Source organism: Narcine bancroftii, chromosome 13 (assembly GCF_036971445.1).
Source record: "Narcine bancroftii isolate sNarBan1 chromosome 13, sNarBan1.hap1, whole genome shotgun sequence".
Classification (NCBI taxonomy): domain Eukaryota; kingdom Metazoa; phylum Chordata; class Chondrichthyes; order Torpediniformes; family Narcinidae; genus Narcine; species Narcine bancroftii.
The window spans coordinates 71,280,650-71,295,279 of record NC_091481.1 but is presented as its reverse complement, the minus strand read 5'-3'; the positions used below and the strand labels follow the sequence as shown (position 1 = coordinate 71,295,279).

Genomic DNA, 14,630 nt, shown 5'->3' with positions numbered 1-14,630 from the left:
CTCTGGTTTTCTTCCTCATTCCATATACGTGTCGCTAGATTAATTAACTATTTTGCATTATTTATAGCAAAAGGAATGTTAATGGAATGTAAGTGAGAGAATAAGTTGCAAAAGTACAGGAATAGGAAAGGGGGGTGGGGGGGAAACAGGCCTAATGGAACAACTCATTTGAGAACTGCTGTAATAATCCTAATGGACAGAATGTCTTCCATCATTGTCATGATGCATACTAAACTTCTGATTGAAATTGGCCCTTAGAATTTACCCTATCTTGTCCTCTGTATCTCAATTAAATCTCCCCTTTATCTCATGATCATAGAAAAATGCAGCGTAGAAATGGTCCCACTGAGTCGGTACTGACCATTAATCATTCATTTACAGAAATCTTACATTAATCCTTTTTTATTATTCTACATTCTCTACTCCCTGAGATTCTATCAGTTCCTATATACTGGGGATGATTTATAGTGGTCAGTTAACATACCAATTTGCACATCTTTGGGCTGTGTGAAGAAACAGTAGCACCTGGAGGAAACCTCTGCAGATTTAGGGAATCCATGCAGACAGCACCCAAGGTCAGGGCCTCTGGGTGGCCATGGCTGTAATAGCTGCACTACTATGCTGCCCTCTGTGATCTTCATTTCAAACAATACAAACTTGGCCTAGACATTTCTCCTCCTAACACTGATTCTTCAGTGCTGGTAATATCCCCATTAATGGACTTTCTCCAGTGCTTGTAGTGGAGTGAGTTTATTGTGGCCCAGGTAAAGTTTTTATAGTTCCAGAATGGATTCTCTGTACTTGTGCTTTACATCTTGACCAATTAAAGAAATTATCTGTTTGCCTTCTTTACACTCTTGCCTATAGTGTGCATTCTTCAGGGATTTGTGGAAATGTATTCCAAGATCTTCCTTTGTATCCTGACTACTCATCAAATTTTGTTTATTTCATCACCTGGCTCTGATATTCTTGTATCTCTTTCCCAATGAGATTAGCTGGAAGATGCTGTATGTGAGATGACAGGGGAAACGGGATACCTACGTTAAGTGTATTAATTCGTACTTCGCTGCATTGAATTTAATTTGCCATATCTGTGAGATTGATGTCTATGAGCAACACTATCAGTAATTTTGTCAACTTTTGTATTTTGGGCCTTCTTATTAAGTCAAGATAATTTATGCCCTGAAGAGGGGCTTAGTACTTGAAAATCAAAACATAGAAATGCTGGAAGAACTCAGCCAATCTTGCAGCATCCATAGGAGGTAAAGATATTTTACTGACGTTTCAGGCCTGACTCCTCCTCAAGCTCCTCCTCAGTTGACTTGGAACTTGAACCCTGTGAAACCCAGTTACTACAATTTTTGTTGACCATCCTCCTTTGGTTTCTGCCACTGAGCCAATCTTTATTCCAATTTACTACTTTCCCTTTAATCTTAGTGGTTTTTCATTGTTTTGATCTGCTGCCACTTTGGGGAAGCTGGAATGATCAAATGAGTAAGCATGAAGATGATGCCTCAGTTTTGAATATACGGAAAATGCAGCCTAATTTCATGCTCTCAATTCTGAAACAATACCATTTTTGGGTAGTTGGATTAAGTGATGGAAGTCACGATAAGGTCATGACGTGACCTTGACTTCCTGTTAATTTTTATCTCTTTTTGTAGAGATTAATTATATCAATATAAGGCTGTTGACTGACCACTCTGAAGATTTTTTAAAAATTTAAAAACTCAAGAATTGATGAAATGTAACATTTTTGCATAAAAGAAATTTTAATTGCACCAGTTTGAACATTTAAATTAAAATTCAAGTTAATTATTATATTCAAATGTATACGCGCAACTGGATGAAATGCCGTTCTTTGGTTTTCAGTGTATATAGACATAGCCCACATACTTAAAAGCAATTTATATTCAGTACATAAAAATAAATATTGTTAAATAAATGGTAGAGACTTGGAGGGATTGTACGTGCAGTTCATTAGTTGTTCAGCAGTCACACTGCCAGTGGGAAGAAGCTGTTTCTCTGCCTTGTGGTTCTAGCTCTGATACTCCTGTATCTTTTTCCCGATGGGAGTAGCTGGAAGATACTACGTCCATGGCGGTAGTGATAACAGGATACTTATGTTAAGTGTTTACGATTTTATTTCTGCAAAATTAAGTGAGTTTCATATTGAGATAATAGATTTTTTTTTTACATCTTGAACATGGTGATACAAACTAGCTTTTGAATTGAAAATGAGTGAAAATCCAAACTGATTTCTGTTGTGACCTTTTCATAAAGAGAAACATGATAGCCAAAGGCAAGGTTTGATTTTCCCACAATGTTTGTGGTATGTACTTTAAGGAAGGCAGAATCTCTTGTGCATTTCTACTTTGATAAGGAAGTACTTTCAGTATTTGCAGTTGGTTTCCAGTCCTTCATGAATTTATAGATGTATCCTCCAACGTTCTTCCTTCTCTGCAGTTCTCACAACACATGGTAAGCCTGTTCTGATTTACACAGTTTTAACACCTTTCCATTCCACTGTTCTATTGCCTATCACATCGAAATTCATGGGGGTTTTGTCCATGTATCCCCGATATTTGCCAATGCAAACTGGTGTTTCTGCCAGTTCTATATAATAAGCTGGTGAAAACTTTATGATCACGATCTTTTGGTAGTTTCTGTGTAATTTTAGTGTGTTGGCGTAATACCAGATTTTTCCTGTTCATGAAATTATTGCACCAGCCTACTGAAGCCTCAAAATCTTTACTGAGGTCTGGGTGTAACTTTGCCCACTGCAGTGCAAATGTTCTTATTTTATTTCGGGTGATTATGTAGCAATCTTGCCTCTGTTCACGTATCCATTCTGCAATGTGATTTTCCAACTCTGGCCAATGAGTGATTCCTTTTCTCAAAGAACACTGCCTTTTTGGTATTTTTCTTAAAGTCTCTTCTTTCTTCCTCTAATCTCTTAACCAACTTCTCATGTACATCAAATTTTCTTGCAGCAGTGCAGTTGTTAGTTTTCTTGGCCATTTCTTATCACTTCTTAAAACTCGCTTCATATTTTCGTCGTGCTGGATTGTGTCGATGGACCCTCCATGATAGCAATCACCTCCAGCCAACGAGGAAGCTAACCAACTTTGAGAGAGAATCCATTCAGATTGCTAGCAGTCAAGATTTAGAGGTGACTGGCTTAATATAAATAGCAAATAAACCAAAATCAACATGATGGTAAACTTGAAAACAAGCATCCCAAACATCCATCACCAACTTGACTCTGTGTTGCTGCTTTCTGAGAACAGTATACCATATATGTAGGCGTTTAAGTCAACTGGTATTTAAGTCGACACCCCCCCCCCCCCCTTCAGCCTCATTTTAAGAGTTTATGGTATATCTGGCATAAAAGCCAACTCCAATTTTCTGGCTGCCTGAGGCCCTATTGACCAGTGTACATTGACCCCCAAAGCTTGTAATGTCTGATATAGGCTGTTGACTGGCTTATACGTCGACCCCCCCCCCCCCATAGATTGCACTGATTGATCTGCTGTTGAGGTTCCAAAGTATTTTACATTTTTCAGTTATTAATAATTATTAATCCAGCATGGATGATGCACAGACCACGGGGTAATAAGGAAGCTGATCACATTGTGGTAATTAGAAAAGTATAGATCATGGAAAGAGATAGATGGTATGCTTTGCAAACATGGGAATGAGTCCCAAATGCTATGTTGTGTGGTGCCAGGTCAAAGGACATTTTTCTGGAGCTAGAGAACTTGGGGATGGGAGGAGAAAGATCCATTTGTCATGTTCATTGAGAGTGGCACAATATTCACAAAGTTTCTGCTAAGGGGATGCACAGCTTCAATCCAAATAATGCAGAATCACAAAGCCATATGAAAGTTGATATTAATAAGATTAGCTAATTGAATGTGTGATTCAGCATTGGTGTGGAAGAACTGGGGCAATTCATGAAGCATTGTCATCAGTATTGGGCATAGAAGAAACTGTTCTGTTGGGATAGGCATATTTAAAATGAGGCTGGGGAAACACAGGACTACAACAGGAAGATCAATCCAAGGATCTGAATAACTGAAGAAAGTTATAAATTGGACTGAACTGCTTCCTCCTGCAGAAGTAGATAAAATAACAAGTAGGTAAAAACTTTGGAGTATATACAATAAATGTTAAATTTAAATTTCGACAAACAGCATGGTATAGTCCTTGTGGCCTACGAGCCCAAGCCGTCCAATTACACTCAATTCACCTACAACTCCAGTGCGTTTTTGGAAGGTGAAAGGAAACGGGCGGATCTGAAGGAAACCCATAAAGACACTGGGAGAACATACAAACTCCTGACAGACAGCACTGGATCTGGATGTGGGACACTGACACTGTAACAGTGTTGTGCAAGCCGCTATGCTAACCGTGCCATTCCTACTCTATAGTTTGGGTGAGCTCTCTAATGCAGCAACAAATAAAGATATAGCAGAAATGGGCAATCTAGAATGAAACAAAAACTAAGTTGAGATTAATTATAACATTGGCCTTCATTATCAAAGGCTTCAAATACATGTGAAAGGTTATATTTGAGGGGTTATAGTATGTTATTGATCTTAGTGTTGACACAAAAATGCAATTTTACTGCTGTCTCTTGCACTTTATTTAATGGTTTCAGAAAAGCTGAGAAAACCTAAATTGTTCCAACAGTTATTGTTCACGCATTAATCTTGTGTGATGTATTACTGCTGATGTAATTTGAGAGCTTAATACTTGAAAAAATGTCCTATGAAAAACAAAAATACAATCAAAAGTCAAATTTTCTAATTGGTGCTAAGTGACAGAATAATGCACAAAGTTGTTCTACTCTTGATGTACAATATTTCTCTTTGTATGGTGAGTGAAAATTAAAACTGAAAATGCTGTAAATATTCAGCAGATCCATCAACACATGAAGGGCTCAGGCCTGAAACATTGGTGACACTTTACTTCCTGTGAATGCTGCATGACCTGCTGAGTTTCTCTAGTACATTTGGGTATTGCACTCAATCCCCCACCATCTGCAAACTTTCTTGTTTAAAGCCAACATAAGAAGAGACCCATCCTCAAGGACCCTCACCACCCAGGCCATGCCCTCTTCACACTGTTACCATCTGGAAGGAGGTACAGGAACCTGAAGATGAGCACTCAGCAGCTTCTCCTCTGCCATCAGATTTCTGAATGGACAATGACCCACAGACCCTATCTCATTTCCTCTTTTTGCAGTTAGTTATTTATTTTTAAATGTTATTAGTAGCTTTAATATTTGTACCTGTAATGAGTATTTGCACTGTAATGTTGCAAAACAGCAAATTTTGTGACATGTTCATGACAATACATTCTGATTCTGGTCTTCATCAGACCACCAACTCTTTTTCCTTCTGAAAAACCCCAGCTACATTAGACATGACTTGGCTGCTATGTATTTATACTGCCTTTCATAAACTGATCAAGATTTTCACAAGTGAAAGATTTGTGTACAGTAATTCATTCCTCTTGTTATAAATGTTTTCCTGGTTGTTTTCTATAGCTGCATACTAACTTCCTGTGATCCATAAATGAATGCATCCATATTTCTCAGTTAACATCAAGTAGTTCCTCTACTTTTTTTAAAAAAAGAGCAGTGCAAGATTACTTTGTAGTTGTTTTGTACTAATTTAACTATTGATTATTTTTTCAGATTGTTCACAAAAAATATACACTGGATTGCTTCCAGGCTGTCCTAGTGAGATTCCCACACACTTTGATAGAACTACTAACAATGGATGGCCGAGTGTGTATTCATTTCATAATTACTCTGCTGGGTGAGTCTTCAGTGTTCAAATCAAGTACAGTTCTTTTAATATTTTCTTAGTAATATAATGTGAAGAATATTTATTGCGAAGGATTGAAACTGTCAAGGATTAGCAAGGGCTCTGTAATGTACCATAATTAAATAAAGAATACACTATACTGACCAATGTTTCACCTTTTCAGCCCCAGCATGAGTGAACGATATTTGATAAGATCTATACTTTAAAAAGTATAGGCTACCATCTTAATTTCATTCAGTGGAAATTGATATTGTTAAAATAATGTTCGGATTTGTTAATTTCAATAAATTAAATATTTATATCTTTCTGTGACTAGAAATTCCTTTACAGTTCTAAAAAATATTGCTTAACCCAGAAAAAAAATAATCATTTTGCACTGTACCTATTGAGAAATTTGAGTCTTTTATGTGGAATTTTTATTTGCTTAAGTATCCATTTTTTGACATTAAGCATGATTACTGTTGTGCAACATGCAAAATTTGTTTTAGTGAAGCTCACAACTTCACTCGGTCTGAAAAACAGAAACTTATTTACTTATAGAGCAATCCTTTTTTTCCCAGCAACCTTGCTATTTTAAAGGACCATTACTCAAATGACATTCTTGTTACCTTAACTCCATAGTCAAGTATAGAACACTTCATCTACTTTTCCTTTGGGTTACAGTAACAGGTAAAACAGGGTCAATAATTTGCCTATATTTCAGGCATTCCAAACATCTAAGAATTAGAGTTGTTTTTACAAAGAACTTGATGGAAATCAAGTCAAGTTTATTATCATCCGATTGCACAAGTACAATCCAACGAAACTGTGTCCTCCAGTCCATGTAGTAAAATATGCAGACACACAACTGGATATAACACATATATAGACAAACCATATTCTAGATTAAATTTATTGTCATGTTATAAAGACAGTGCAATATTACACAGAATTTGTTTTAATCAGACGAAAGGTAGACAGATTTACCAGCAGCAGGAATCACCTAAAGTGCCTCTTACTGTCAGAGAAAGAGGAGCAAAATAAAGACTCCTCAGAGTCACCGAGTATCTGTGGATTCGCCTCCACTCAATGCACATGCATTCATATACTTGTAATACACATGCTGGACAAGTCTTCATATATACAAATAAATAAACGTTGTTTTGTAATATGAGAGTCTCAGATGGTTAGTATGAGCAGTTCCTTCATTTAGTAATAACTCACTTTAAGCATCTCAAGTCTTCATTTCACAAAGAGCATGCCTTCTTTGAGAACTATTCTTCATCAGCCTGTCTGACTCTCTATTGGCCCTCTTGGAACATTTTATTCATCTCTCCAATCATATGGCATCCATAGAATCAGTAATAATACTGTCCTTTAGCTGGTGTTGCATGTGTTTTGCTATGTCCATGTAAGAGCTGACAGTAGAGGCCATTTATTTGAAGTTAATGACAGAGAGGACATGCAGTGATCAAATGAGAACATTGTGCTGAATCTAACAGTCAATTCTGTGAACTTTACAATTTGAAGATCTTGCTTAATGTGAATTTTTCAAAGTAGTGTTAAGGTGACCCTCAATTGCTATTGTAGTATTATTAAAATATAGTTTGATTATTTCTCTTTTAAAAATATTTTTATTGAGGTTTGCAATAATGCAAAAATCAAACTATACAATTATATATTAATTACAAAAGAAAGGAGAAAAACCCCATTGATTCAGAATCCCTTTCACTATACAAGGTTGAAAAAAAGTCAGTATTGTTATGAGCCCAGAGAACCCCAATACCCATCAGCAATAGATATTTAGTATGACAAATTATTACTTAAATAAAAGTTGCTTTTAATTATCTTTAAACACGAAAATAGAATCACACTTTAACTTATCACTATTAACTAACCTAACTTAACCCCCTTCTAATTCTAAACACGTGTGTGTGCAAATTCAGAAAAGTTCTTTGATTCACAGTCCAATCTCACTTCTCGTTCCTTGAAATTCACTGGTTGTAGTTAATTCTTATACTGTGCACAGAATTTAACATTTATAAAGTTCACCAGGCTTTGGTGCTTGAAAGGTAAATGGTTACCGCTCAGCAAGGTTCTTGTCGGTTTTCAGAGAGATTTGTTGTTTGCTGGACACCCACAACTGATTCCTTTTTAATCAGCCACTTCAGTGTCTTCCCAAAGAAACTTGCCCCATCAGGGTTTTCCAGATGATAACCTCTTTCTTTCAAGTCACCACAGAATTCCCTTTTGTTTCCCTTATTTCAAGTGAAACATTAGGCAGCCAGTCCTCTCCTCTTGTATGAACCACAAAGGCTTTGACCAGGCTGAACTAAGCAGTCACAACTCTTATTCCAAATGGGGTTTTCCACAAGCTTGCCAGCTTGTCCTGTTCCAGTCCCAGCTGCTGCTGCTAACTGTAAAACTGCAAAACTCTCTCTCCCTATCTCTCTCTCTCTCTCTCTCTCTCTCTCTCTCTCTCTCTCTCTCTCTCTCTCTCTCTCTCTCTGAGAAAAAGCCTGGTTGACTCTCTCTTCTTGCAAGACCACATGACCCATTTAAAACAGCAAGTTCCACTCCAGACATCCTGTGGCTCCAAGAGTTCTTTCATCTGTTGTCTTTTTGTAAACAACAATCCATTAGTGGCGTCTCTTGGGCACTCTTCAAAACTTTTGCAAAGGCTCTTGGCGCTGGCCTGTCTAGCATGAGCAATAGACAATAGACAATAGGAGCTGGAGTAGGCCATTTGGCCCGTCGGGCCAGCACCGCCATTTTAGACCATGGCTGATCATTACCATCAGTACCCCTTTCCAGCCTTATCCCCATAACCCTTAACTCCGTTACCCACAAGAGTCTTATCTAACTCTCTTTTGAACATAGTCAGCGAATCCGCCTCTACCACCCTCTGTGGCAGAGCATTCCACAGATTCACACTTCTCTGGGTAAAAAAATGCTTTCTCATCTCCATCCTAAAGGGCCTACCCTGTATTCTTAAACTATGCCCTCTAGTCCTCGTCTCCCCCATCATTGGGAACAAGTAATCAGACTTCACCTTGTCTATCCCCCTGATGATTTTATATACCTCAATCATGTCCCCTCTCATCCTTCTAAACTCCAATGGATACAAGTCCAGTTTTTCTAGCCTTGCTGCATATGACAACCCTGCCATCCCTGGAACTAACCTTGTAAATCTGTGCTGCACACCCTCTATAGCTAGTATGTCCTTCCTCAAGTTTGGAGACCAGAACTGGACGCAATACTCCAGGTGGGGTCTCACCAGGGCCCTGTATAACTGCAGAAGGGCGTCTCTGTTCCTATACTCCAATCCCCTCTTTATGAAAGCCAACATTCCATTTGCCTTCTTCGCAGCTTTCTGAACCTGCATGCTAGCCTTCAGTGACCGGTGAACAAGTACACCCAGATCCATTTGCACTTCCCCACTCCCTAGCTTGTCTCCATTTAAATAATACTCAGCTTTCCTATTACTTCCCCCAAAATGAATAACCTCACATTTGTTCACATTGAAATTCATCTTCCATTTAGCCGCCCACTCCTCCAGCCTGTCCAAGTCCCTATGCATTTTCCTTACATCCTCCTCACACCCCACACCGCCACCATTCCATTTGCCTTCTTCACAGCTTTCTGAACCTGCATGCTAGCCTTCAGTGACCGGTGAACAAGTACTTCCCCACTCCCTAGCTTGTCTCCATTTAAATAATACTCAGCTTTCCTATTACTTCCCCCAAAATGAATAACCTCACATTTGTTCACATTGAAATTCATCTTCCATTTAGCCGCCCACTCCTCCAGCCTGTCCAAGTCCCTCTGCATTTTCCTTACATCCTCCTCACACCCCACACCGCCACCATTCCATTTGCCTTCTTCACAGCTTTCTGAACCTGCATGCTAGCCTTCAGTGACCGGTGAACAAGTACACCCAGATCCATTTGCACTTCCCCACTCCCTAGCTTGTCTCCATTTAAATAATACTCAGCTTTCCTATTACTTCCCCCAAAATGAATAACCTCACATTTGTTCACATTGAAATTCATCTTCCATTTAGCCGCCCACTCCTCCAGCCTGTCCAAGTCCCTCTGCATTTTCCTTACATCCTCCTCACACCCCACACCGCCACCCAGTTTAGTGTCATCTGCAAATTTGCTCATGTTATTCACAATCCCCTCATCCAAATCATCAACATAAACTACAAACAATTGAGGACCCAACACCGATCCCTGAGGCACTCCACCCGTCACATCCTGCCATTCTGAAAAAGACCCATTCACTCCAACCCTTTGTTTCCTATCTCTTAACCAATTTCCTATCCATGTCAGCACCTTACCTCCAATACCATGCTCCCTGATCTTGCCCACTAGACTCCCGTGCAGTACCTTATCAAAGGCCTTCTGGAAGTCCAAATACACCACATCCACTGGCTCTCCCGAGTCCACCCTCTTTGTCACATCCTCAAAAAATTCCAGAAGGTTAGTCAAGCATGACTTACCCTTAAGGAATCCATGCTGACTAGCCCTTATACTATTATTACTGACTAAGTGTTCTGCTATTTCTCCTTTTATGATGGACTCCAATATCTTCCCCACCACTGATGTCAGGCTAACCGGTCTATAATTTCCCGTTTTCTCCCTCCCTCCTGTATCTGTTTTAAAGTGTTTGTATGTGACCTACACTAAAAAAACCTGCCTCAATTTATCTCCCAAAAACATATCTATATACAATACAAACACAATGCAATCTGTCACTGTATCAAGAGGTGACAACGTAGAAATAGACAGCATAGCATTGAAGCTTGTAACAACCCTAAAACTTTAGATTGTGGTAATAGTCCATAAAAGGGCCCCACGTCTAGGAAATTGGTATTTGAATCTTTAATGGCATGTCTTAATTTTTTCTAAATTTAAACAAGATATAATATAATTTAACAATTGTTTATGTGTTGGTGGAATGTTATCTTCCCATTTAATTAAAACTGCACATAAAAGATAAAATTCAATTTTGAGTTGAAGTCAATAAAATGGCATCATCTTGAAATAACAGTTTGATTATTTCTGGTCCAATATGTTTAAATGTGTATTTTTATTGAATACTTTCTGTTAATTGTAGATATGCTGCAATCTCTTGAAGAAAGTGTCACATTGAATTTGGTGATTGAAGGTATTTTTTGTTGTTATGATTCACTTTGCTTAGTGGCATATGATCCGTGTATTTGAGTTTGCAGATTTGTTTCACTGCCTTTTCCCAGAAACGAGCATAGTTTTGGTAAACTCTTTTGAGATTTGTGACGTGCAAGCTTAAGTCATGCTAGCCACTGAAGGTACAAGTACACAAACATAGTCTACAAGAATCTTAATGACCTTGGTGTGATCAAGATCAGTGGAGGCATACCAGATTGCACCTATTAACAACCGGAGTGCAAGATTCATTACCTGTCCAAACAACAAAACTATATTTAAGAAGCGTATACAAAAGAAAGAAATGTAAACAAAGAAGTGCAAATAAACAGTTTAATTCAGAAAATAAATATTCAAAAATAAATAATGTGCAAAGTAAGTGTCCTTAAATGAATCTCTGAGTTTGTTGATTAGGATTCTGATAGTGGAGGGGTAGCCACTGTCCCTGAACCTAGTTGTATGAGCTTTATGGCACCTATACTTTTTTTTAAAAATTTTTTTATTTTTCACACCATAAACCACATTGACCAAGATACATACATTTTCCTTTTCAAATATATACAGTGTCATTTTCTCCCTCCCCCTCCCTCCTCCCATCCCACCCTCCCTACCTCCCCCCTCATTAATTTAAAGTACAAAATCTAAGATACATTAAACCAGTCAAACAATGTTGTCATTCAATAAAAATAAACAAGAAATTCCACTGAGTCAATTCTTTTCATTTCCTTCTCCTTTCATTATTTTAGGTGGTAGATGTCCCTAGTAGGTTTTCTCTATTGTGTTTCATGTATGGCTCCCATATTTGTTCAAATATTTCAATATTATTTCTTAAATTATATGTTATTTTTTCTAATGGAATACATTTATTCATTTCTATATACCATTGTTGTATTCTCAAATTATCTTCTAATTTCCAGGTTGACATAATACATTTTTTTGCTACGGCTAGAGCTATCTTAACAAATCTTTTTTGTGCACCATCCAAATCAAGTCCAAATTCTTTGTTTTTTATGTTACTTAGGAGGAAGATCTCTGGGTTTTTGGTATATTGTTTTCTGTAATTTTATTTTATATCTGGTTTAGATCTTCCCAAAATTTTTCTACTTTCTCACATGTCCAGATTGCATGAATTGTTGTTCCCATTTCTTTTTTTACAACGAAAACATCTGTCAGATACTGTTGGGTCCCATTTATTTAACTTTTGAGGTGTAATGTATAGCCTGTGTATCCAGTTATATTGTATCATACGTAACCTCGTGTTTATTGTATTTCTCATCGTTCCAGAGCATAACTTCTCCCATGTTTCCTTCTTTATCTTTATATTTAAATCTTGTTCCCATTTTTGTTTAGTTTTACCATTTGTTTCCTCATTCTCCTTTTCTTGCAGTTTAATATACATATTTGTTATAAATTTTTTGATCAACATTGTATCTGTAATCACATATTCAAAGTTACTTCCCTCTGGTAACCTCAGACTGCTTCCTAAATTGTCCTTCAAGTAGGATCTCAGTTGGTAATATGCCAACACAGTATCTTGAGTTATATTATATTTATCCTTCATTTGTTCAAAGGATAATAATCTATTTCCTGAAAAACAATTTTCTATTCTTTTGATCCCTTTTTTCTCCCATTCTCTTTTTTTAAAAATTTTTTTATTTTTCACACCATAAATCACATTAGCCATGATATACACTTTTTCTTTTTCACACATATACAGTGACTTTTTCTCCCCCCCCCCTCCCTCCTCCCAAGCCACCCCCCCACCCCCCCCCTCATCCATTTTAGGTATACAATCTAGGTTGCATTAAACCAGTCAGACAATGTTGTCATTCAACAAAAATACACCAGAAATTCTATTGAGTCCATTCTTTTCTTTCCTTCTCCTTCCATCAACTTAGGTACAAAATCTAAGATACATTAAACCAGACAAACAATGTTGTCATTCAATAAAAATAAACAAGAAATTCCACTGAGTCAATTCTTTTCATTTCCTTCTCCTTTCATTATTTTAGGTGGTAGATGTCCCCGGTAGGTTTTCGCTATTGTATTTAATGTAAGGCTCCCATACTTGTTCGAATATTTCAATGTTATTTCTTAAACTATATGTTATTTTTTCTAATGGAATACATTTATTCATTTCTATATACCATTGTTGTATTTTCAAATTATCTTCCAATTTCCAGGTTGACATAATACATTTTTTTGCTACGGCTAGGGCTATCTTAACAAATCTTTTTTGTGCATCCTCCAAATCAATTCCAAATTCTTTGTTTTTTATGTTACTTAGGAGAAAGATCTCTGGATTCTTTGGTATATTGTTTTATGTTATTTTATTTAATATCTGATTGAGATCATCCCAAAATTTTTCTACTCTCTCACATGTCCAGATTGCATGAATTGTTGTTCCCATTTCTTTTTTACATCGAAAACATCTATCAGATACTGTTGGGTCCCATTTATTTAACTTTTGCGGTGTAATGTATAGTCTGTGTAACCAATTATATTGTATCATACGTAGCCTCATATTTATTGTATTTCTCATCGTTCCAGAACATAATTTCTCCCATGTTTCCTTTTTTATCTTTATATTTAAATCTTGTTCCCATTTTTGTTTAGTTTTACCATTTGTTTCCTCATTCTCCTTTTCTTGCAGTTTAATATACATATTTTTTATAAATCTTTTGATTAACATTGTATCTGTAATCACATATTCAAGGTTACTTCCCTGTGGTAAACTCAAATTGCTTCCTAATTTATCTTTCAAGTAGGATCTCAGTTGGTAATATGCCAGCGCTGTATCTCCAGTTATATTGTACTTATCTCTCATTTGTTCAAAGGATAAGAATCTACTTCCTGAAAAACAATTTTCTATTCTTTTAATCCCTTTTTTTTCCCATTCTCTAAAGGAAAGGTTATCTATTGTAAAAGGGAGTAACTGATTTTTGCGTCAGTATTAGTTTTGGTAATTGGTAATTTGTTTTATTCCTTTCTACATGAATCTTCTTCCAAATATTGAGCAGATGATGTAATACTGGAGAACTCCTATGTTGTACCAATTTTTCATTCCATTTATATAATATATGTTCAGATATCTTCTCCCCTATTTTATCTAGTTCTAATCTAGTCCAATCTGGCTTTTCCCTTGTTTGATAAAACTCTGATAGGTATCTTAATTGTGCGGCTCTATAATAATTTTTAAAGTTTGTCAGTTGTAAGCCTCCTTGTTTATACCATTCTGTTAATTTATCTAGTGCTATATTCGGTTTCCCCCCTTTCCATAAAAATTTCCTTATTATTGTCTTTAACTCCTTTTTTTTTAAATTTTTTATTTTTCACACCATAAATCACATTAACCATGATACACACTTTTTCCTTTTTCACACATATACAGTGCCATTTTCTCCCCCCCCCCTCCTCCCATCCCACCCTCCCTACCTCCCTCCACCCGTCCATTTAAGGTATAAACTCTAGGATACATTAAACCAGTCAGACAATGTTGTCATTCAATAAAAATACACCAGAAATTCCACTGAGTCCATTCTTTTCATTTCCTTTTCCTTCCATTAACTTAGGTAGTGATTGTCCCCGGTAGGTTTTCGCTATTGTGTTTAATGTAAGGCTCCCA

At 36.9% G+C, this 14,630-nt stretch overlaps 1 protein-coding gene across 8 annotated transcripts in view; it reads left to right on the top strand.

The window, feature by feature from the left end:
• The window catches only part of LOC138748873 (meiosis inhibitor protein 1), a 187,836-nt gene that overhangs the window by 3,177 nt on the left and 170,029 nt on the right, over window positions 1-14,630 (top strand). For 6 of the 8 annotated variants that reach the window (XM_069909738.1, XM_069909737.1, XM_069909736.1 and 3 more), the window contains exons 3-4: window positions 5,705-5,828; window positions 10,938-10,988. In XM_069909738.1, the coding sequence (XP_069765839.1) occupies window positions 5,705-5,828; window positions 10,938-10,988 (175 nt within the window). Of the gene's footprint in view, window positions 1-5,704; window positions 5,829-10,937; window positions 10,989-14,630 lie in introns of those variants that run through there. The other 2 variants (XM_069909739.1, XM_069909734.1) reach the window with 2 other exon arrangements.